This window comes from Ostrea edulis, chromosome 7 (assembly GCF_947568905.1).
Source record: "Ostrea edulis chromosome 7, xbOstEdul1.1, whole genome shotgun sequence".
In the NCBI taxonomy this organism is placed as follows: domain Eukaryota; kingdom Metazoa; phylum Mollusca; class Bivalvia; order Ostreida; family Ostreidae; genus Ostrea; species Ostrea edulis.
The window spans coordinates 32,047,715-32,071,957 of NC_079170.1; the positions used below are offsets into that span (position 1 = coordinate 32,047,715).

The 24,243-nt window shown below is 35.4% G+C and overlaps 1 protein-coding gene across 3 annotated transcripts in view; it reads left to right on the forward strand.

Annotated features, from left to right (window-relative positions):
- The window catches only part of LOC125654389 (inner nuclear membrane protein Man1-like), a 29,710-nt gene extending 6,387 nt beyond the window's left edge, over nucleotides 1-23,323 (forward strand). Inside the window, exons 3-14 of one of the 3 annotated variants that reach the window (XM_048884347.2) lie at nucleotides 688-742; nucleotides 1,149-1,228; nucleotides 1,831-1,883; nucleotides 2,601-2,749; nucleotides 5,173-5,274; nucleotides 5,407-5,509; nucleotides 6,732-6,852; nucleotides 7,881-7,917; nucleotides 8,654-8,750; nucleotides 10,647-10,752; nucleotides 12,519-12,597; nucleotides 20,284-23,323. In XM_048884347.2, the coding sequence (XP_048740304.1) occupies nucleotides 688-742; nucleotides 1,149-1,228; nucleotides 1,831-1,883; nucleotides 2,601-2,749; nucleotides 5,173-5,274; nucleotides 5,407-5,509; nucleotides 6,732-6,852; nucleotides 7,881-7,917; nucleotides 8,654-8,750; nucleotides 10,647-10,752; nucleotides 12,519-12,597; nucleotides 20,284-20,435 (1,134 nt within the window). In that variant the 3' untranslated portion in view covers nucleotides 20,436-23,323. Of the gene's footprint in view, nucleotides 1-685; nucleotides 743-1,148; nucleotides 1,229-1,830; nucleotides 1,884-2,600; nucleotides 2,750-5,172; nucleotides 5,275-5,406; nucleotides 5,510-6,731; nucleotides 6,853-7,880; nucleotides 7,918-8,653; nucleotides 9,674-10,646; nucleotides 10,753-12,518; nucleotides 12,598-20,283 lie in introns of those variants that run through there. The other 2 variants (XM_048884349.2, XM_056144011.1) reach the window with 2 other exon arrangements.
- Nucleotides 23,324-24,243: the final 920 nt, after the last annotated feature.

The window sequence follows — 24,243 nt, forward strand, 5'->3', positions numbered from 1 at the left end:
AATGTCGCTGCTTTGCCTACCTCGCATGAGCATTCTTCAAGTTAATCATGACTACTTTGATGCCGATTGGAATTTTGTGTATTTATGTGCTGACGTCATGTGCAAAGAAATCAAATGGCAAGTAGGCACCCCAAGTCAAAGTGATGCTTCATTTGTCAGTGTTAGAGCTTTTTACACGGCTATAGCATCGTATTCGTCATGCTTAACTTGTAGAATAATCATCCGATAACTGAACCCTCGCTTCTTGGAAAGTAAACCCGCGAAATAAAGCTGTAAAAGGTAGGCAAAGCAGAGACAATAGCTGGTGTCGCTAAATTCCCACCTTTCAATATGCAGTCCACTCTGACTCTCCCCCGCACATGTTACGATATAAAATCGGGGTTAACAGTCAGAAGAATTTCGGATTAGTTATCAACCAGTGTACAGGCGACAATCAATTATGAAAAATAAAATCGATAATCTGAATCGAAGAGTAAAAAACGATCGACAATCGATTGTCGGCTACAATCGTTTCATTACTAATGAAAACATGTCCAATTTTCTGTATAGTAAAAAATAGATGGGTAAATTATGAATGTTAATGTAATCAATGAAGTGTTCATCCTAACAGGGAGTAAGAGATCTAAATGTAATAGCTGGACACTGCAATATGAATTTTCCTAAATTTGTACAATTTCATTATTTCAGTTTGAAAAGGCCATAGAAATGGTGCGAACCGTGGAGGAAAACCTACGGAATAAATGTGAGAAAAACACAAGTTTTCAGAATTTGTAGTTAAAGTTTGATTAAAACTAATTTGGTAGGGCTCCATAATTTTCGTGTTAAAGTGATGACTGTGAATGTTTTCATCCACTGGTTTGCTGAATTGTCTTGCATCTGACTACATCACAGCAGTTGATACGAATTAGTCATATTCATATTGTTGACAGTCACACAGCAGTTAATACGAATTTGTCACACTGTTGACTACATTATATCTGGATATGAATATGTCACTTTTTTTTTTACAGTCAGACAGCAGTTAATTCAAATTTGTCATACAGTTGACAGTCATACATACAGCAGTTAATACGAATTTGTCGAACGGTTGACTATGTTATAGCAGTTAATATGAATTTGTTGCCCTGCTATTTATGTCATTCTATTAGTTTCAGGGAATGGTCAGAAGGTCAAGTTGGAAGAACTGGACACAAGATTAGATGGAGAAGATCCGGTGAATCAGAAAGGGGTAATACACACAGGGATGTAAATCACCTCAATAATATAAGTAGCCTTTAGGGTGACTGAAACTGAGCCATGTGGGTAACTGAAAGTGCGATGTTCAAGAGTCCACACTCATTTTCAGATCCTCAAGCTTAGATGAATTTTTTTCAAGGCGAGTCCTGGACTCGTGGTTTATGAGCAGCTTGATTCATGGTTTATGAGTGCTCAGCTTGATTCATGGTTTATGAGCAGCTTGAATCATGGTTTATGAGCAGCTTGACTCTTGGCTTTATGAGCAGCTTGGCTCGTGCTTTAGGAGCAGTTTGACTCATGGCGTAACTGATGGACACTAAACGGATGGGTCAGACCGGTGTAAACTTGTTGGATATATCTCTGTTCTCTATTGCGTAATGTTACCTGGATTATCCATCTGTGGGTTTTTAGTAATACACAAATAACGTAGTTTGGGGTAAAAATGGATTTTGGTTTGATTTTTATTCGAGTCTGGGATGCAACCACAGGCATTCATCATATCAGACAATTTTTGTGTCCACAATGAATTATCAGTGTCTACGACACAGATGGCTTGTGCTCGTGTTTTCTGATTCTTCATATTTAATTTTTCAGGACAAGTTGAAAGCCAAACAGTTGATTCTACTCAATCCATCGTGGAACATCAGGTAAAGAAAACAGGCCAGTACAGAAAAATAGGTCACTTCTTTCATGCAGTGATCTAAGATAAATATTCCCTTGCAACAAAAAATGGGGGGTGGGGAGGGTAGCAGGATGGGTTCAATGTTGCAGTTATAGATTTACTCACCTGCGAGGTAAATTCCATTGGTGTTCTTGATGCCATTTTTGCATGAAATGTCTGAAGATTTTTCTCTGTCCTGATTGCTGAGAACAACACACCACTTACTATGAGAAACATGCCACATAAGGTATTGATCATTGCGGTAGTTACTGTCATAGTTGTATCAAAATAGCTAGAATTAGCTGTTATAAATTATCTGGTTTAACACCGAGATTTACTGTGTTTAATTCCTCTGGTGTATATTTCATTGGTGTGATTTATGAGAAAAGGAGATTCTCATTTCTTTACAGTGAAAAGTTTTGGGTCAGAGAGGGAAGGGGTCTCTGCCTTATTTTCTAATGTTATAATCTGCTATGTTGAATGAGTTTCTGAATCGGTAAAACAATGTACTCACACCCCATCACTTCATTGTTGACTTTCTTCCAATCATGTTAAGATTAGATGCTCATTTATAATCGCTACACAATTTTAATTAGATTGGCTTTCTTCCTCTCTAATGTAATGTTCTGCTTTGTTGAGTTTCTGAATCAGTAAAACGTTATACTCACACTCCACTATACTTAATTGTTGAACATTATTTCAGGGCCTTTAATAAAGATGAGCGGCAATTGAAGAGTGGTGACAACGCATCGGACATCGTTTATCTTCAGACGGACCCTAACCTTGACCTTGTGACACGGATTAGGAGATCCGTGGAGAAAATTCTCTATGGTCTAGTCCTTCTCCTTCTTTGTAAGTCCCGCTGTTCTCTATTAGAACTTTTCTGCTTTTGTTTTTGCCAAGTCTGAAATTTAGAGGTTCTTAGGCAGAGCATTCTGTAGGTGTTAGTAAAATTCCCACTTCAAAAAGGGGAAAAAAATCCATGGAAGATTAGGGGCGAGATCAAAAGTTCAATGTCTGACAAAAAACTAAATTCACTTAGTTTTCACCCCCCCCCCCCCCCCCCCCCCCCCTTTAAAACTAAATATGATGAATGTTGAACCTAATCAATTAACAAGTAAAAACATGCGATTATGAATAACGCTCTGTATACCTTTTCTGCTGTTTATTCACAAATGAAAGTGTACATTAAAAGTATTAAATGTTCATTAAAATTTAATATTATTATGTGGTTTTTAACAGTCACTTGTCTTTAATAATAGCCTTTATTTATCCAGGATAACACAAATTAGCATATAGCTAGTTTCCATTGTGGTCCTGCAAATGTCTTTTTTCTTTTTCCACTAAAGTGTAATCAATGTCAGATGACAGAAACTTAGGGCAGATTTTATCCCCCCCCCCCCCCCCCCCCAACCATTTGAATTTAGATTTTTATCCGACATCAATCTTTTGATCTCGCCCCTTAGTGTATATAGTAATATACTGGGTGTATTGTAACATAAACAGCACGTCGGTGCCATTTTGTTGTGGTGCAGACCTCATAAAGATTTGACAAGAACACTAAGATATACTGTTGACCTTGGGTATCTAGAATATTGATATCTTGAAAACCATGGATATGTCGAAATACATTGGAATTCTCAACTACATTTTCTTTATGTATTTTAACCTCATTATCTTGAGCCCTCAGATATATGGGAAGTTTTTTCTCAGCCCCATCAAGTTTGAGACGAGATTGGACTGTATTCAAGTTTGAGACGAGATTGGACTGTATTCATGAAAAAAACTCCAAAAAATGTGTTTTTATACTCCTTTTCCAATTCTACTGTTGATCGGTTTATATTACCCCAAATTCAAGAATTTCTTTTTTCAGTTTGCTCATCATGATCAAAATGATCCATTGGCTATTTAGATGACCTTCACTGGCTATTTATATGACCTTCACTGGTTGTTTATACTGTCCCTGAAACGTTCTACTTTACCATTTTTCCATTCGCTCACTGTGTGCTCATAGTGCGTTCACCGTGCGCTCTCCTTTCACAGTTTTGCGTTCACTGTTCCCCAACTGCTCGCGTTCACCATGTGTTCACTGTTCATTCAGCATTCAAGTCTTTTGTATTTGCATTGTCATTTTGAAGGATCAATCTATATAGAGAGGCGAAAATGAAAAAGATCCCTCCCCTCACGATTTCGCATTTATCAAATTAAGGTAGAAACACGTTTCATAATTATTATTATTAACTTAATTTTAGACAAGTCTATTCCCTCACTTTGAAATCGAAATGAAAACGATGCAACACGTTACTCGTAATGTGCATGAATGTCTAACTGTCATTCAAAACTGATTTTACACCTACATGTATAACTATGAAAGACATTGTGAATAGATGTATTTACTGATTTCGTTAAATTTGAAACTTTTGTATTGTTTGTCTCTCATAACAAACATGGAATTGTTTTTCTCGTACATTTCTGTATTTGCCTCATAAATAATAGATTCTTTAAACATGTGATGTGTAGTTCAGTACAGTAGTTTGATCTGCATCAAAGATATACAAATATTGAATGGTCTGAATGCAATCCTTGGTCAGTATTAATAGATTTTGTACTTACATATAGATTCTGGGATTATTGCCTCGGGTTGATAGAGTTCTGATAAAGTGAATGACACAAAATCTTAACGTTTAAAGTAACTGAGAAGAACGTTTCAGAGACTGGACAACCTTCACCAGCTGTTTGTATGACTTTCACCACAAAATTGTTCATTGCTGAGTTGGGTGCATATTATTTTAACATTCACTCAATATTTGGGGAAATATAAAGATATTTAGACTTGTATGTTGTACCCTATTTATATTGTCGTGGTAAATGTTAAATCTGATTTAAAGATCTATCTCAATTTATAACTGCAGATAAGAAAAGTAAAGCAATTGCAAAATATATAAACATAACAGGGTTTGACTTCTACTTTTTTGAGCACTAGACCAGTCGGGCTACTTCAAAATTAATGATTTTCACCAGACCTGACCTTACATCCACTAGCCCTTACCAACTGATCAGAAAAATTGATAGTTTCCCCACATTTAAATACTTTACTCAAGTTTGAACTAAAACATATTTGATTGGCTCATAAAAAATCATTGATACTTTTATTTTAGAACACAACATTTTCTGTATCTTAAATTCTACCAGGCATGGAAATTCTTCTGTCCGTTCAGAATAAAACGACCTCAATTTTTACGCTGTGGTTATTTTTTATATGTTTTCCCTCGTAGGTGTGACGGTGATGATTGTCGGGTTCATTGGCTGGCGATATCATCGAGGTCGCGTAGAAATAGAACAGAAACTCGTGTTTGAACTGGTGGAGAAAATCATAGGTATGTGTTGTGTGAATAAAAATATAAAAAAATTGTTGGTATGTGTAGTGTATATATGTATTGCAAGAGATATGAAAACTGCTTGGTTTGGGATTCTACTAGGAGAATTTATGGAAGCATTTTTTTTTTCAGATTTAGTAAAAGATAATTATGAACTCCATCAGGACAACAGCCGACACCCAGAGTTTATTGCAGTGTCCCACGTCCGTGATCAGCTCCTGGCCCCCAAACAGAGGTAAGAAATCGAGGGAAGAACTATAATGTAGCATCCTGTGCCACCCCACCCTTCTACACCCCCTCCACCCCCACCCCTAGAAATACCCCACAAAACAAACCAGGTAAGAATTAAACTCAACCTAATTAAAATCAGATCTCTAACTGTTACACTAGAGAAGGTCTAGTGAAACAGTTAGAGATGATCTGATCTTGATTACATGAGAACTATACAGTAGCATCCTGTGCCCCCCCCCCCCCCCCCCCCTCTCTTTACAATAAAAACACATACACACACTAAACAGGGAGCTATACTGTAGTGTTCTTTGTGAAGTGTCAGCCATCATGAATTTTACTTTATTTGCTTGAATTTTTAACTGTGACAAATTGTCATGTACATTTAGTGTGAGATGAACGCAGTCTATATATAGGAAACCTTAGTACGCTGCACATGAGAGTTCTGATAAATGAACAAATTAAAACATAGCTGTTTTTTCCCGGAAGATGGATGAAATTATTACAACATTAATGACATTGACAAATACGGGAGTGGGGGTGTGTGAGACTGGTATTATTCTTGCTAAGGAAGGTTGGAATAAGCTTCCTGTACATTTTGTGTATTATCTGCCTGGTGCTATAAAATGATTTGTGATATTAGCTCTTTGAGTTATTTGATAATTTTCTGGATAATTCTAATAAATATCAAAATATAGTTTTCGCCTCACTTCTACAATCTCCTGGTTCACAAGAACATAGTTTTCAGACTCAGTTGTGGGGTATTTTTATTATCCTCTCGCAATTCATTGTGAGAGGGAATGTAGTAACGAAACTGTTCGTGTGTGGGTGAGTATATTTGTGTGTATAGAAAAAGCAAGTAGACACTCATTGTGAAGGCATGCCCTGCCTTGCAGAGCTTGTGTAAGAAATTGACATTAAGATAAGGAGGATTGTTGAAAGAAGGCTGATGCTCCATGGTAATTATACCAGAATTTAAAGGATACATTTTAATTTTATTCAGGTTGTTAATGAAAAGCATATTAGATTAGTGTGTAAGGGGGTCATTTAATTCTTGAAATAAATTGACGTATGATTTCTTGATTAATGTATGGTCCCAATTGTTCAACACCCTTCCTTTCTACCAATCAATGGAACAAAAATTGATTGATGATCAGAATTTCAAAATTTCATACGTCACATTATCTTCTCCTGATTTCCATTAAGTGATAGGTGTTTTGCTTTTGTAGACAGAAGCTGATGCCACGCTGGGAAAAAGCCGTGAAGTTTATTGAGGCCAACGAGTCGCGAATCCGAATCGAGAACCAATCTGTGCAGGGGGAGGAGTTTCTAGTGTGGCGCTGGCTGCCTGTAAGTCGACAGATTGTGCAGGAAAATTTACAATGTGTTTGATTGAGTTTCTAGTGTGGCGCTGGCTGCCTGTAAGTCGACAGATTGTGCAGGAAAATTTACAATGTGTTTGATTGCAGCAAAATTGAATCCAGATTTTTTAATATTGGCTATCTGAGTTGATACAGACTTTTTAGAATACAAATTACTAGAGCAGGGCTTAAAAGAATTGATGGTCCAATGTTCTGGGGCCAGTAAATTATGGATTTGGGCTAGTGCTTTGTAAAGATTAATGTGAATACTTATAAAAATTTGTCATCTTGTAAATATTAGATGTGTGTGCATTCAGGTTTTTATTGCATGTGAAATTAATTTCTGATTTCACTTTTGTTCAGTTGTACTATGAAGTAACACTAAGTATATAAATTCACAAATAAGTTGAATGTATATCTAAGAACGAGCGTTATCAGTTTCAAGTTTCGTTGAATGCGCTGCCTAATTTGCGACACTTTCGTGATATCCTGTGACACTACACGTCCGTAAATGCCAATAATGAAGATGACGCTGATTTTAATCTAAGTTTAAGTGAAATGGACAAAAAAGGTAGAATTACATGTGTGATGTTTTGTAAACTTGCTGTTGATGCTAGTTTTAATAAACAAGATATTAGAAAATGTATCGTTGTGACTCGGTGACATACGTGTATCTGGTTTTGTTTTTGTTTCCTTTCTCAAATAAATTTTTTCAAACATCCAAAGTTTCTCCTCAAATAAGACTTATTGTGTGACTAAACATGTGAGAAAAATTTAGATTTTCAGGCGTTTGTATCAATATGAGTCTGTTTATGCTGCAATCAAACATAGCTCTTCGAAGTCTGAAATTTTCTCGATCAAAAGTAATGTATACGATTAGTGAGGAATTTTTCTTGATCAGTTGTAAAAGGGAAATGAACAAAATATGAAGTTAGGTTGTCATTGGTACATGTATGTAATAACACTGATTTGTATTTTCCCCATCATTGGAAAGTAATTATTATTTGTATATTTCAGGCCTGCTCTAATGGAGGGAAATATTGGCAGGGACAAGGTACAGAATATCAATATAATTTTTTTATCTGTTTTATCTCGTGAAACATGTTGCCTTACAATTACATAATGCACAGCGTTAGGGGGGGGGATTCATAATGAGACAAACAAGTGGTACCAATTACAAGTATACCACAGGTGCTGTCACTGAAATATTTACCTACAGGTACCTGTTTAACCCGTCATTACAGAGAGTAATGGTATGGTTTGTACTCGACTTCTAGACGGTAATTCATAGCACCATTGTAAATTTTCACGAAGCTACGTACATGTAGTTTGAACAACGTTATACAATTCTCAATGATTTGTGTTCTAACGATATGAGTGAATTTTTTTGACAGAATTTTAATTTTCTGTCTTTTTGATGAGATCTAGGTATAAAGTGAGTTTGCCATCATTTCACAATTTGAGATGATGATTAAAAAATTTCTTAATTCTGAGAAAAAGGTGAAATACATGTAAATGTACAGATTAGAAATACTGTATAGCAAGTGGAGGCATATGTAGAAGTTATTGTAAACCAGCAATAACAATCATCACTTTCAATTTGTGTTTATTATAAATAAGCTTGTCAATGATTATAACTAATACCAATTTTTGCCAGTGCTGGCAAATTTTTCATAACTTGTCAATTAACTTAAGATGTATGAACTGGAATCAGTTGTTAATGATGACAAATTGTGATTGCAGAATGTTTAAAGTTTGACAGTACATGTATAGATCTTTTATGTTTCCAGCATTTGGGGAAAACAACACAAATGCGGGCAGCGGAGGAGCTCTGTCTTACAGCCCCACCCCCTGTCTAAAGATCCGCAACATGTTTGATGCGGAAATGTGAGTCTACTCATAAAGGACTGCAAGTCTGTTTAGGCAAATAAAACCCTTAATTACTTGGTTCTCAAACCAAATTTGTCTAAGACAGATGAGGGAGGGTGGTTTGATTTTTTCATCTTATGAAAAAAAACACATTTTTTTGTAAAATTCAAAACTGACAATTTTCAAACAGTTCCAGCATAGAGCAAGCATCATGAAAACCTTCCACAATAATACCCAATTGTGCCTTTACGGATCTGTACAGATGTAAATGCCATTGCTGTGAAATATTTAGACCTTCTTAGCCAAACATTTTACAGATGGGAGTATCTAAAAGTGCAGTCAGAGGATGCCAGATTTTTTTCTTTTGCATCAGAAGAGTGCATGGGAGAAATTTCATTTTATTCATTTAAGGATAAAAATGGTTAATGTGCATTGTGTAAACAGATGCTGGCGGGCCTGAGAACCAAATAAATTTTGTTAGGCCTTTGTGTCTGAATCTGAAATACATTTGATGCTTTAAGTTATAAAAGACCTGATTAATACCTGTAGTTTTTAGCTCACCTGAACCGAAGGTTCAAGTGAGCTATTCTGATCACATTTTGTCCGGCGTCCGTCTGTCTCTCCGTCTGTCTATAAACTTTTCACATTTTCGACTTCTTCTCCAGAACTTGGCCAAAAGCATCCTTGGGTGAAGGGCTTTCAAGTTTGTTCAAATGAAGGGCCATGTCCCTTTCAAAGGGGAGATAATCACAAAAATGCAAAAATAGGGTGGGGTCATTTAAAAATCTTCTTCTCAAAAACCACTGGGCCAGAAGAGCTGAAATTTACCTGAAAGCTTCCTGACATATTGCAGATTCAAGTTTGTTCAAATCATGGGCCCCTGGGGTTGGATGGGGCCACAATAGAGGATCAAAGTTTTACATACAAATATATAGGAAAAATCTTTAAAAATCTTCTTCTCAAGAACCACTGAGCCAGAAAAGCTGATTTTTACATGAAAACTTTCTGACATAGTGCAGATTTAAGTTTGTTCAAATCATGGCCCCGGGGATAAGATGGAGCCCCAAGGGGTGGATCAAAGTTTTACACACAATTATATAGGGAAAAACTTTAAAAATCTTCTTCTCAAGAACCACTAAGCCAGAAAAGCTGAGATTTACATGAAAGCTTCCTGACATAATGCAGATTCAAGTTTGTTCAAATCATGGGCTCTGGGGGTTGGATGGGGCCACAATAGGGGATCAAAGTTTTACATACAAATATATAGGAAAAATCTTCTTTTCAAGAACCACTGAGCCAGAAAAGCTGATTTTTACATGAAAACTTTTTGACATAGTGCAGATTCAAGTTTGTTCAAATCATGGCCCCTGGGGGTAGAATGAGGCCACAAGGGGGATCAAAGTTTTACATACAAATATATAGTTAAAATCTTTTTCTCAATAACCACTGTCAGAGTCAGAAAAGCTGATATTTACAAGAAAACTTTCTGACATAGTGAAGATTCAAGTTTGTTCAAATCATGGCCCCCGGGGGGTAGGATGGGGCCACAAGTGGGGGGGGGGGGGGGGGTGTCAAAGTTTTACATACAAATATAGGAAAAAGCTTTAAAAATCTTCTTCTCAAGAACCATTGGGCCAAAGAAGTTGACATTTACATGAAAGCTTTCTGACATAGTGTAGATTCAAGTTTGCAAAGGGTAGTTTGGGCCATAATAGGGACTAAGGTTTTACATGCAAATATATATGGAAAGTCTTCAGATATGGGCCAAAGTGACTCAGGTGAGCGATGTGGCCCATGGGCCTCTTGTTTTAAAATTGGTGATAGTAGTTCATTTATCCCTGAAGTGTTGGAGAATAGGTGACGGTGATAAGGAAGATTGTTGGTGATTTCATTATTTATTATTTTGGTTGCCAGGGAAACGGACGAAGACTGGGAAGTCAATGTACAGGATGCCATCTTGGAAAAGTGCAAAGGAATTATGGGAGTTTTGCATATCTATGTGGACACCAGCTCCAAAGAGGTAATTTATCTTGTGTTATGTAAGTCTTTGTGGGCACCAGTTTATATCGCACTATTTTGTTGTTCGTACGTACCATATTGAGGATATTACCTTAAGTCTTTGACAGGGTCTTTATGTTTTCACTTTCATAAACATATTTTTTGGTAGTATATTTCTTATTTCTTACATTTACGTATTATTTAAACAGAAGCCGTTTTTAATACATTTTATTATTTTCCTCACTGACTGTACGTCCACTCTATCCCACTTAGGCATTTAAAATTGCACTAAATGCACCTCTTACACAAAAAAAGCTCTTAACTTGAAACTGACGTATAAAGGATATTGGACCATTTTCTACCTTTCTTCTCTGGCTTTTTCTGTGTATAGTAATTATGTATAGTAATTAGGTGTTAAGGTAAAAATCTCGGAAGTCTCGTTCCTCGTTACTATGGAGGTATTTTTTTGTCGTGCTTTCAATTGACAAGGACTGCACTGAAGGTTCAAAATGGGTTCGAATTTAATTAGCAATATGAAATTTTAATCTTACGATGTAGATTTAGCTTAAAACAGGGATGGTCTTCTAATCTACATGTATTGATACCCATTGTATTTGTTATTGATACCCATGGTATTTGTTATTGATACATGTTACATTGCAAAATGGATCAAAATTCAATTTCAGTACAATGCTTTCATGGTCGCCTGCGCTGAATCATATCTGCCCTTTTCATTTGTGATGTCAAGTGTTTTGACTGTAACAGATAACAATCACAAACACTGTATGTTTCCAATCTTGCTATTTAATGTTTCTTCTCTCTTTTATCTATATATGCTTGTGTTCCGCACTCCTTCATCATTGACAAGCTGATTTTTCTAAATATCATATTATCCACCGCAGTGGTCTAGAGCTAGAATGTTCGCCCCGCATACGGAAGGTCGTGGTTTGAATCCCAGCCATAACAGACCTAAGTCATTAAAACAGGTAGTGACAGTTCCATCGCCAAACGCTCAGCATCAGATGTGAATGTCACGGGTCCTCAGAGATGACCTTTAAAACGGATGTCCTGTGTCACAGTAGGTGTGGCATGATAAAAAACCCTCACTGCTCAATGGCCGTAAGCACCGAGCATAGGGCTAAATTTGAAGCCTTTCTCCGGTCTTGGTGACGTCTTCATATGAGTGAAGAATTCTCGAGAGGGACGTTAAACAAGATACAATCAATCATTAAATATTGTATAGTAATAGTTCAAATTTTACAGGGGGTGTATACACTAATTATAACAGTTGTTTTAACTTTTTACAGGGTTAAATAAATACTTAGGGAGTAAGGAAACAAGGATGTGTGTACTTGAAATGTAACAGCTGTGAGACACCATATAAAGTGTACATCTTGTACTTCATTTACAGGGGTGTGTGTACACGAGATGTAACAGCTGAGACATTATTTTATTCTATTATTTTATTTTGAATCCCGTCCGCGACACACCCAAGTCATTAAAACAGATAGTGACAGTTCCATCGCCAAACGCTCGGCATCAGGTGTGAATGTCACGGGTCATTGGAGATGACCTTAAAAACGGATGACCCGTGTCACAGTAGGTGTGGTACTCTAAAGAACCCTCACTGCTCAATGGCCGTAAGCGCCGAGCATAGGCCTAAATTTTAAGCCCTTCACCGGTCTTGGTGACGTCTCCATATGAGTGAAAAATTCTCGAGTTAGACGTTAAGCAAGATACAATCAATCAATCAATATTCATGTGACAGCACATGGTTTTCATTTACAGGGGTGTGTGTACATGAAGTGTAACAGCTGTGAGACAGCATACAAAGTCTACAAGTCCTTACATGGCTGGTGGTTTGATGGTAAGAATTATTTATTAACTGAAACATTTCATAAAAATATCAGATCAGCATATCACCTCATGGTTTTAAAACCATTCATTTTCAGTGGTCATCTTATTTAGGGATGTATTAGTATCATGGGCCAAAACTCCCAGCTGAAAATTGCTTTCAATTTCCCAAATTCCCCCGAAGTAGTGTTTCCCAAAATAGATTGCAAATATATGTATTATTTAATTATTTCAATTTCTTTTTAAAATATATTTCTTCGATATATCTCTTTTCTATTAAACTGACATGTTTTTTAAAGATTTTTTCCCTAGATTTAAAAAATGATCTCAAATAACATTTTTAATTTTCATAGATATTTTATTCTTAAAAAGTTTAATCTGAGTTTTTAAAGTATGTTTTATTAGATATTCATATCATGCATCAAATCACAGTGGATTTGATTCTAAAATCTCTTATTTGCATACAAAATACCTTTTCATGATTCTGGGAAAAATCACCAAAAAAAAATTCATATAAAATAATCAAGAGCTTGTATCACTCTCTTGATGGTGAGATCATACTTCATAAGAGGTGTTTTAACAAGCCATCGAACGAAATTTTGGTGTAATGAGCTACCTTAAGAATCACTGGACCGATAAAACCAAATTTTGCATAAAGGCTTTATGTAATGAAGATGCTAGTTTAATCAAACTATGACCCCAGTGGGCTAAGACAGGACCTCAATAGGTTTTTGATGTTTTACATTGGAAAAATCCACTCAGAAAATCTTCCCAAGAGCTACAATGGTATAATTTGTCAAACTGATGTGCAAGTATCCTTATGTTAAATTGAATTCTGTTTATTCAGACTATTATCCTCAAGGCCAGGGAAAGACGGTTGAGTTGATTAACTGTTTCCCCAAGAGAAAAAAAGGAAAAGGTTGGGAAGAAACAAAGCAGGGCTTATGAAATAGAAATTAAAAAAAAAAAGGTTGAGGGCATTTTATTCTATATGGACTAAAGAGTTTTCATGCTGGTTAGAATTCAAAGAAACAGAAAATATGTTTGAAAATAAAAGCATCAAATTAAATGACAAGACTGAAGATTTCTTTGAGAGAATTAAATTTGTTTTAATTAGTTCAAACTTAATGTTTGTTATTTGAATTAAGTATCTAAATATGGAAAACTATCAGTTTTTTCTGGAAAGTCAAACCTGTGTTTAAAAAAAAAATAATGGAGAAAAAGAATGAGAACTTATAAAAGTTTTCATAAAAATTTATCTGAAAATTCTTTAAAAATCTCCTTGTCAAGGGTACATTTTTTTTTTTTTTTTTTTTTTTTTTTTTTTTTTTATATAGAATTTATTCACAAACATCTTATGTTCCATGTAAACAAATGACCATTAAGATCAGGGGGGCGGGTCCATTAAAAGAGTTTACTGTTTATTATGCAGGAAAACTCAGCAAATCTACTCAATGCAGATGTCCAGATAGTGACAGCTCTAAGCACCGTAAAAACCTAAAATGTAACTTGTCAACTTCTCTTGGCACTTTTTCATCAAATTTGGTATGGAACATTTTTGGGTTGAGGAGACCTAAAATTGTAAGCTACATAGGGTCAAAATCTTTTTAAAAATGATGATCATATAATATCTTCTTCATTACTGTTCGTATTTTGAAGAAATGGTATATATACATTGCTAAAAAAAGGTATGCACCTGTGTATCAAAATAGTTTAAGGCTGAGGTTTTCAACCTGTTGGTTTTCCTCAGGTAAGTTAAGTAAGGGGTGGAGCTAATTTAAGGCAGGTGTGAAGCCCCAAGCCTGAGGAAACCCTGCTAGCTTGTATATAGGGTCCCAAATACACAGGATGTTATCTGTGTTACCTGCATTACCTGTACATTTTTGTATGATTGAAAAATTCATGGTAGTCATTTTTCTTGTGCAAGTTAATCAAAACTTTGATAATTAAATCTAATGAATCAAACATAAAAAATATTTTATATAAATGAGAACGTTAGCCATTGAAAACTTAGGCAGGATATTCTTTATTCAAAGTTTTTTATATGCATTTGACTACCTTCGTCAGATACTTTGTATCCGACGATCTTTGAGTGCCAAACACACAGTTTCGGACAGGAGTTCCTGCGTACTGCGGTAGATTTTCTGGCTATGTACAGCTGATGTACCGACCATCGTCCCACGCCCCACGATGATTCAATATATTCCAAAACTGCTTATAAAGTTTCATTCTGTTGGAATTAGTTTGTCTGGACCGCACACCAGAATTCTCTGAATACCAAAGTTGTCTGTGTGACTCATCCATAACGCATGGCCTGGTCTACAAAAACAGGACATTCGTATTTTTTGACAGTTCCTTCAATAACTGGTTTAGACGAAGAATTTGTTCTTCCTCTAGATCCCAATTCCAACCATTATACACAAGAAAAAGGCCTTATAGCGGCTAATTTCTCTTCCAATAAGTTGAACTTTTGTCGCCATGTTTTGAGGGGATGATTACGCTTATAGATTTTCAACTGAGTGTAAACAAGATTTCATTAACGTACATTGTATTTACTCATAATTAATCTGTTTAGCATAAAATCGATGTCTGTATAAATTATATTCAACAATCCATAATAATTATTATCAATCGTACCCATTCCTAAGCATAGTCTACTATATTCTATTATGATTTATGTACTAATTGAATGCAAAATCTACTACCATTATGGCTATTAGTGTGACTCTCTCTACATGACAAAGCCAAACCGTTTCCCTATCCAGCTGGATTACGCTGTAAGCATCAAAAGCATCAAACGATTGCATGGACACCTCAATCACCAGTTAAGATAGATAAGGTATACACAAAAGCTATGTCCATCAATTTCTAGCTATTTCTAGCTATTTCTAGCAGTTAAGATAGATAAGGTATACACAAAAGCTATGTCCATCAATTTCTAGCTTCCAATCTGAAGCTTAATTTCTCCTGATTGACAAGGGTTCACAGACCAGGTAAATTTGAAGGTGGTGCTTATTTTCTTGGTCTTTAAAATCTCCTGTTGGACCAGGGCGTCACTGAGGCTTCAGTGTGGGACTCAAATGAGTATAAACTGAGAATATGCATTTAATATTCTAAAATCTTTTAGTTTTACTTCTGTGCAATTTGGAAAAAATAGTATGTGTATGGTTAGGAAGAGCATGATAGCCCTCTACAAATATTTTGAAATTACTCTTGGGTATTGAAAATTAAGAAGGACTGGCAAATATCTTTTTACATCCATCCAGATGTTTATCTAAGAATGGATACATGTTACTTGGATGACTGTTAAGCCTATAGACAGATAATGTTTAATCCTCTCTGGAATTTTCTGTTTTGATAGTAAGGTAATGAATTAATGTCCAACAGAACCTTATAAAAACAATCTAAGGTAAAAATGTCACTAGTCTCCCAGTGATAATAGGTAACAATGCAGATTATATCTTCAAAGGAAAGTACTTAATTGACTTCATCACCCAGGGGAGTGACTTTAACAGCTGGGAGGCTTTCCCACATATGGTCAATCAATGCCAGATGACACTGTTAATGAATAATGCAAATAAGTCATAAAATATTTGAAGGGATTAATTAAATTGATAAAGAGGGCCTTGTTGTGATAATCACTGTAAAACAGTTTCAAATTTTATATACTTTCCCATGAAATGACAAAAGAAGTACCCCCTCTCCCTTCCAATTTTTAAAATCAAATCCCTACATCGTTTGAATTAGAGGTTTGTTAAAACTGATAAATTTCCTGTCAATTTTAATGAGATGAACACTAATCAGTTAATAAATGTCATTAATTACAATCCCCAATTTATATTGAAAAAAAAAAAGCTTCTGAAAACTGTTTCAAAGAGATACGATTTTGATCAGGAAGTTAGATTTATTATTTTAAAATTTTATATAAAAAAAGCTGATGATGAACTGTTTCAGAGATATGACAGTTTTAATGAAGAATTTAGATTTTTATTTGAAAATACATATACACCTACGTGTACATATAGAAAGGATACATACCATTAGAGTAAAGTTAGTTTTAAAGTTGTGAAAGTCATCTGTATATTTCATGGTGGACTGATAAAACCATTGAAATGTCTGGTATATTGGAAATATATTTTAGACAGAGTATTTCACAAATCATGAAAATGACTGGCATGTAAAAAACATTATTGACACTCGGGAGTATTTTACAAGTCATTAAAAGGACATAATTTTTTTTTATTAAAATGACAAGTCAGAATCATTAAAATGACCAGTATGTAAGAAGCAAATTTTAGAAACTTTGAGTTTGTAATATGTCACTGTGGTTCTGAGAGTAAGAGAGTACATCAGTGGGGTAACTACACACTTCAGTATACAATGAGCGGTGTAGCTAGCCCGCAACGTACATGCGTCTTGTAGACAATCTTTTTCATATTTGTCTCAACTAAATCTTATAAAAAAAGCCTTTACATAGATTGCTAAAATTTTAATACATGATTCTTTGACTTAGCAACACAAATGTAGTGATGTTTTGCAGGGTTTGACATTTACTTTTTTGAGCGCTAGACCAGTCAGGTTGCTTAAAATGATTTTTAACAGACCTGACCTTACATCCACTAGCCCTGACCAACTTACCAAATTCCAGAAAAAACTTATAGTTTCTCCATATATAAATACTTAACTCAAATGACAAACATTAAGTTTGAAACTAAAACGAACATGTATTTGATTGTCTTGTTTAAAAAATCTATAGTCGCATTGATGTTTTTATTTTAAAACACATTTTCTGTTTCTTTGAATTCTACCCAGCACGGAAATTCTTCAGTTCATTTAGAATAAAACTACCTCAACTGTTTTTATGCCCCCGAGATCGAAGATCAGGGGGCATATTGTTTTTATCCTGTCTGTCATTCTGTAATTCTGTCTGAAACTTTAACCTTGCTAATAACTTTTGAACAGTAAGTGATAGAGCTTTGATATTTCACATGAGTATTCTTGTGACAAGACCTTTCCATGGGTACCAACATTTTGACCCTGTGACCTTGACCTTGGAGTTCGACCTACTTTTTGAAAACTTTAACCTTGCTAATAACTTTTGAACAGTAAGTGATAGAGCTTTTATATTTCACATGAGTATTCCTTGTGACAAGACCTATCCGTGGGTTTCAACATTTTTGACCCTGTGACTTTGACCTTGGAATTTGACCTTCTTTTTGTAAACTTTAACCTTGCTAATAACTTTTGATCTGTGAGTGATAGAGCTTTGATATTTCACATGAGTATTCCTTGTTACAAGACCTTTCCGTGGGTACCAACATTTTGGCACTGTGACCTTGATCTTGGAGTTTGACCTACTTTTTGAAAACTTTAACCTTGCTTATAACTTTTGAACAGTAAGTGATAGAGCTTTGATATTTCACATGAGTATTCCTTGTGACAAGACCTTTCTGTTGGTTCAAAACCTTTTGACCTTGACATTTGACCTATTTTTTATTTTTTTTTTACATTGGTCATAACTTCTTAATGGTAAATATTAGAGCTTTCATATTGCACATGGACATTTCTTGTGACAAGATCTTTCTACTGGTACCAAGATATTTGTCGATAAGACCTTGGCCATCTTCAGAATTGGCCATTATTGGGGGCATTTGTTTTTCACAAACACATCTTGTTTTCTTTGATTTTATAAGCCTGCTTTGTTTCTTCCCTATCTTTTTTTTTTTAGGTCACCTGAGTAAACTCAGGTGATCTATTGGAATTGGTTGTTGTCCGTCGTCATTCATGCGTTAACAATTGAACATTTTTAACTTCTTGATAACTGCCATTCCAATTCTTTTCAAATTTGGTATGAAGCATCATTGGGACAAGGGGGACATCAATTGTAAATTTCAGGACTCCAGCATGATCCCCGGGGTAGGGGTTCTGACCCCAGGGCGGGGCCAAACTTGGTATATAGTGTTTACATGTAAAACATTTAAATAACATCTTATTTAGTATTATTGATATTAAATTGAAAGTAAATAGATATTTAAAAAGAACAGGTAGTCCTTTACCAAAATTGTAAATTTGATGACCCCAGGGGTAGGGGTTTTGCTTTCAGGATGGGACCAAAATGGTCAGTTATTAAATGTGTGAACAATAGACATTTTAAACTTCTTGATAACTATCATTCCATTTCTTTTCAAATTTGGTATGAAACATATTTGGAACAAGGGGACATAACCCCCAAATGACCTATTTTCAAAAATCTTCTTCTCTAGAACTGCACACATGTAAGAAAAACTAAATGCATAGTGATGTAGAGCAGGAAAGACTACCAACATTTTTAATTTGATGATCCCCGGGGTAGGGGTTCTGACCCCTAGGCAGGGCCAGACTTGTTAAATAGTGTTTATGTGTAATAAAGCAAAGCGGAAGGGGACAAAAATACCGGTGTCTGCGTCCGTTTGTCCCACTTGACTTTGTGGACACAACTCCTCAGAAACCGCTCAACGGATTTTGTTCATATTTTGTAGGATTATAAGTCACCATGTGTAATTTATCATAATACGTGGCCATTGTGATTTGACAATTTTTACAGGAGTTATGGGACTTTGTTGAATTTGTACATGCTACACTATAGGAACACTTTGTGGATGCAACTCCTCTCAGAAACTGCTCAATGGATTTTGCTCATATATTGTAGGATTGTTAGTTACCATGTGTAGTTGATCACTTTATGCCGCCATTTTGATTCGACAATTTTTACAGGAATTTACAGGCTTTCAAGCAGGCCCTTTTTTTCCTTATTTTTCTACAACAGCCCTTATTTTCCTTATTTGAGCTTTAGAATCCTAAAAAAGCCCTAATTTTTTGTTAAAATTCCTACATTTTCAAATTTTGAAAGTTTAAATAAATTTGACATAAAGTGAGTGTTGGAATTTATTAAATTTAGTCTTAGTATACTTTCAGAAATTGAATATGTTAATTAAATGTACATCTCAGAAGACATCTTGATGGTTATCAGCTATATTCAGCATTGTGAGCCATGGGAGTCCACCTGAATTATATCATGGTTTGTGCTGAATGCGGAATATGGCTGTTGATAACCACTGGTGTAATCTTCTTAGTGGGTAATTAGTTTTTGTATTATTGCTCTTGTATATGGTGAGTAAAACATTTTTTCTTCCCTATTGATTTGTAAATTTAACCCTTATTTTTGTCTTAAAAGCCCTTAAAAATGCTTAAAAAGGCCCTTATATTTTGATAATTTTGCCCTAAAAATGGCCCTTAGTTTTTGCAAAATGTCACTTGAAAGCCTGGAATTATGGAACTTTGTTGAATTTGTACTTGCTACACTATAGGAACACTTTGTCGATGTAACTCCTCAGAGACCGCTGTATGGATTTTGTTCAAATTTTGCAAGATTGTTAGCCACAATATGTAGTTGCTAACATTCCACCACAATTTAGATTTTACAGGAGTTAAGGAACTTTTTTGCTTCAACTTTTGTTGTGGCTGCGGGGGACATATTGCTACACGTAGCAATCTTGTTGAATACTTCAACTCATTAGAAAAGATTGAACTTAGTATTATTGTATGTTGCCCAGCGACAGTGAAACATATCTTCAATTCATATAGCAACACAAATACAGTGATATTGCTTTAGTGTTCATATATATTTGCAAAACTCACAAAATTTTAATTATAATTGTAGGTCGCCTGGTGACGGTGAAATATCTTCGACTGGAGCTCTACCACAACAAGTTCCCAGATTCCAAGCGTGCCCTGAAATCCTTGCAGCCATCTAACAGCAAAATGGCCTCCCTGGCCCAGCCCTATCATCGGTCTACGCTAGAAATGACCTAAATGTGTTGTCGTATGCAAATCGGTGCGTCATTGTCTGAGTGCCTTGTAGACATGTATAAAATTGTTCTTCCGATGGGACTGTATGTAAGAGTGTGATGTTCATGTCGTTCATGACTTCCGTCATCACTTTCAGTACTTTGATTTTATTATTCATAAAACATTGGAGGGCAGAGATGGCTATGTGTGGACCAGGTGGATGAGAGTTAATGTGAGCAGAGCTTTGGTCATTTTTTTTTTTAAAAAAAAAAAACCTCTTTATTTTATTTAAAAGATTATTTTGCTGTTCATTCTGTGTGACTTTCCAGTCAATCGATATTCTGGTCATGTGACTTACTAGGCAATCGATATTCTGGTCATGTGACTTACTAGGCAATCGATATTCTGGTCATGTGACTTACTAGGCAATCGATATTCTGGTCATGTTTTTCCAATGGATTAGTGGATAAATGTCAAGTTAGTACTTTTGACTACCTTAGTTTTAAGAAAAAAGTAGCAAGACTAGATTTTAAAAAAAAATGGAGATGAATATTCAAATTCAACATAAAGATGCATGAATGTTTATAGCAATCTTTGATTGCTGTAACATTCTGAATATAGAGAGACGGAGGGGAGACAATTCTTGTGTGGAGTTTATGATTCTGTTTTGGTATGTGGACATATAGTGGATGTATCCTTCAGTAGGGACCCATCACTCCTAATTTTATCAAATACTTTTACTGTACTTTCATGTAAATTGATGGAAAGAAAAAGAAAGGAAGGAAAATAGAATCCACAACACAAACCAAAACAGAACATCTGAGTAGTTTGTGTTTACATGACTTTGTTTGATTTCTGTTATTGGAGTATTTTCTTAGTAGTTTCTGAAATCAACTGCCATGATTTGGTCCAGTAGATGGTTTTGTTGATTTCAGAATATTGATTTTTGAATCACACCTTAATCAAGATGTAATAAAAAGAATTAGTTCAGATACATTTTTTGAAAAAAAAATTGAGCGAGATATTTTTGTTCTGGTAATGCATGTGTGTGAAATCTTCATTATTGTAATGGAATTGTGTGACCAACAAACAACGTAAGATTAACAGTTATATTGTAGTACAACAATATAGCACAATGTAACATTGCTCAATATCAAGTCTAGAAGACTTTAATCTATTGAGCCCCCCCTGTGCCAGTTTAAGAATTTCTTTTAGATTGTCTTGTATGTATAAAGACTTGAGTCAAGTTGTTTTTGTTTGTAACCATGATAACTGAATGTTTTCTAATTTTTCAGCAATATACATGTAATTTTTATGTCGTATTTTTCAAACTTGCATTGTTTGTTCATCTGAGCTGGATACTCCAGGTTTTACATTCACAAGGTTACCACAAGAGAAATTGATCGAAATCATTGCCTTATAGACAAAATTGGTGAAAGTTTTTCAAATTATTATGTACGTGATTGTCATGAATTTTGTGAAACCAAGTCCTTCAGCTGAGTATGGAATGAGATCTTAGCTGAGTAAGGAGTGATTCAGCCGAGTTTGGAGTGTGATTCAGCTGAGTCTGGAGTGAGATTCAGCTGAGTATGAAGTGAGATCTTAGCTGAGTCTGGAGTGAGATTCAGCTGAGTATGGAGTCTGATTCAGCCGAGTATGGGATGAGCAACCATATGTCTTAAGTGGTGAACAGTTTTTATGTAGGGGAACATTGTGGAGAATGGGATTCTTGTTAAGTCGTATTTGGCATTGAAAAAATAATCCTACAGTACGGAAGTCACCAAAGTCTGAAATAAAATGACCTTTTTTTTTGTTTTTGGATGATAAAAGAAATTAAAATCAGATTTAGAACACATTGATACAGAATTATACAATTTTTACAAATTAAGGGTCTTGTGCAGGCCTTACAAAGGATGATTGATGAATTGTGTACATTCAAACTCGCATATAGTGACTATGTCTACATTGAAAACTGTAACCCAACTTTTATTTGTTTTCTAGAAATTTTCGCGAAAACCTCATCGTCGCCAATATTTCTTGCTGCGAACCAGTCCTTTACTATTTTTCTTAATTGTTTAAAATCATCCCCGTCGCGATGCAGGAGTCGGGGGAGGCGGGGTTGGGGTTGTGATTGGACATTGTTTGGAATTGTGGGACACTATTAATTCATATGGGAAATAAATTGCAGGTTTACCACTGCTGCTATAGATTTTTGAAAGTGTAATATTTCAGGTTGATTACAAGTCGAAGTACGTCATCTTTTGATTTGGAATTGAGAAAGGGTTTGAGATTGTATGTTGATCGAGTCGGTATTTGTCATAGTTAGTTTTCCCATTTGTCTGTTTGAGAGGAATTTTTATATATATACTCGATCATGTATTTTAATTTTCATCACTTCGACTAGGTTGGAGGGAATTCTGAGGTAAAAGTGAAATGAAGCAGGAGAGTACCCCAAGATGGATCCGCATCAATGTTTTGGTCCAGGCGACATTGAATGCAGAAAAAAAGCCATTTTCATGAGCACATGAACATGCATCGTCATTATGGACTTCTAAAGTCACTCAGATCTCCCAGAATGACAGACGTGTAAATTGCCGAGCGGACTGTTGCTCTTTAATTGCTAGATGGTCTAAGGAAAATGATGCTTTAGTGTAAAGCTGTGGAAGAAACTTAACAGACAGTGACATTAGGAAGTGGGTCACTTTGTCTTTACAAGTACACAACAGACAATGTGGTACATGTTGTCATCAGGAACCGTCTGTGGCTATCAACAATAGCTTTGTAAATTTTTAATGGTTATGTGTGAGTGGATATATATGTAATAGATCATCAGAATTTCATCTTCTATATGTGTGTATACAATGTGTTATAAATGTTTACATGCCATATTTTACGATAAAAAGTTTAATTAATTGCTGTCTTTTATCTTTTTTTTTATTTAGAAATGAATTTTGGTTTTGTGTTGGAGCTTCATTAAAAACATCATGCTGGCGTGAAGCATTGCAGTTCATACAAGTACCTTGAGTCTTTTCAAAAATGAAATCTATTTTTATGCCCCCCTTTGAAAAAGAGGGGACATATTGTTTTGCAACTGTCGGTCGGTCGGTCTGTAGACCATGTGTTGTCCGCTCAATATCTTGAGAACCATTCACTTGATGATAATGATATTTCATATGTGGGTTGGTTATGAGTAGAAGAGGACCCCTAGTGTTTTTCAGGTCAAAAGGACAAGGGTCAATCTACTCTGGACATAGGAATATAATGTCCACTCAATATCTTGAGAACCCTTTGCTTGAAAAGCATCAAACATAGCACACTGGTACATCCTAAGGAGTAGATGACCCCTATTGATTTTGAGGTCATATGGTCAAACTGGGCATAGGAATATACTGACCATTCAATGTCTAGAGAACCCTTTGCTTGACAGACATCAAACTTGGCACACCAGTACATCTTCAGAAGAAAATTACCCCTATTGATTTTGAGGTCAAAGGTCAAACTGGACATAGGAATATACAGTCCGTTCAATATCATGAGAACCCTTTGCTTGACAGACATCAAACTTGGTACACTGGTACAACTTCAGGAGAAGATGACTCCTATTGATTTTGAGGTCACATGGTCAAAGGGCAAGAGTCAAACAGGACATTAGAATATACTGTCTGCTCAATATCTTGAGAACCCTTTGCTTGACAGACATCAAACTTAGTACACTGGTATATCTTCAGGAGAAGATGACTCCTATTGATTTTGAGGTCACATGATCAAAGGTCAAACTGGACATTGGAATATACTGTCTGCTCAATATCTTGAGACCCCTTTGCTTGACAGA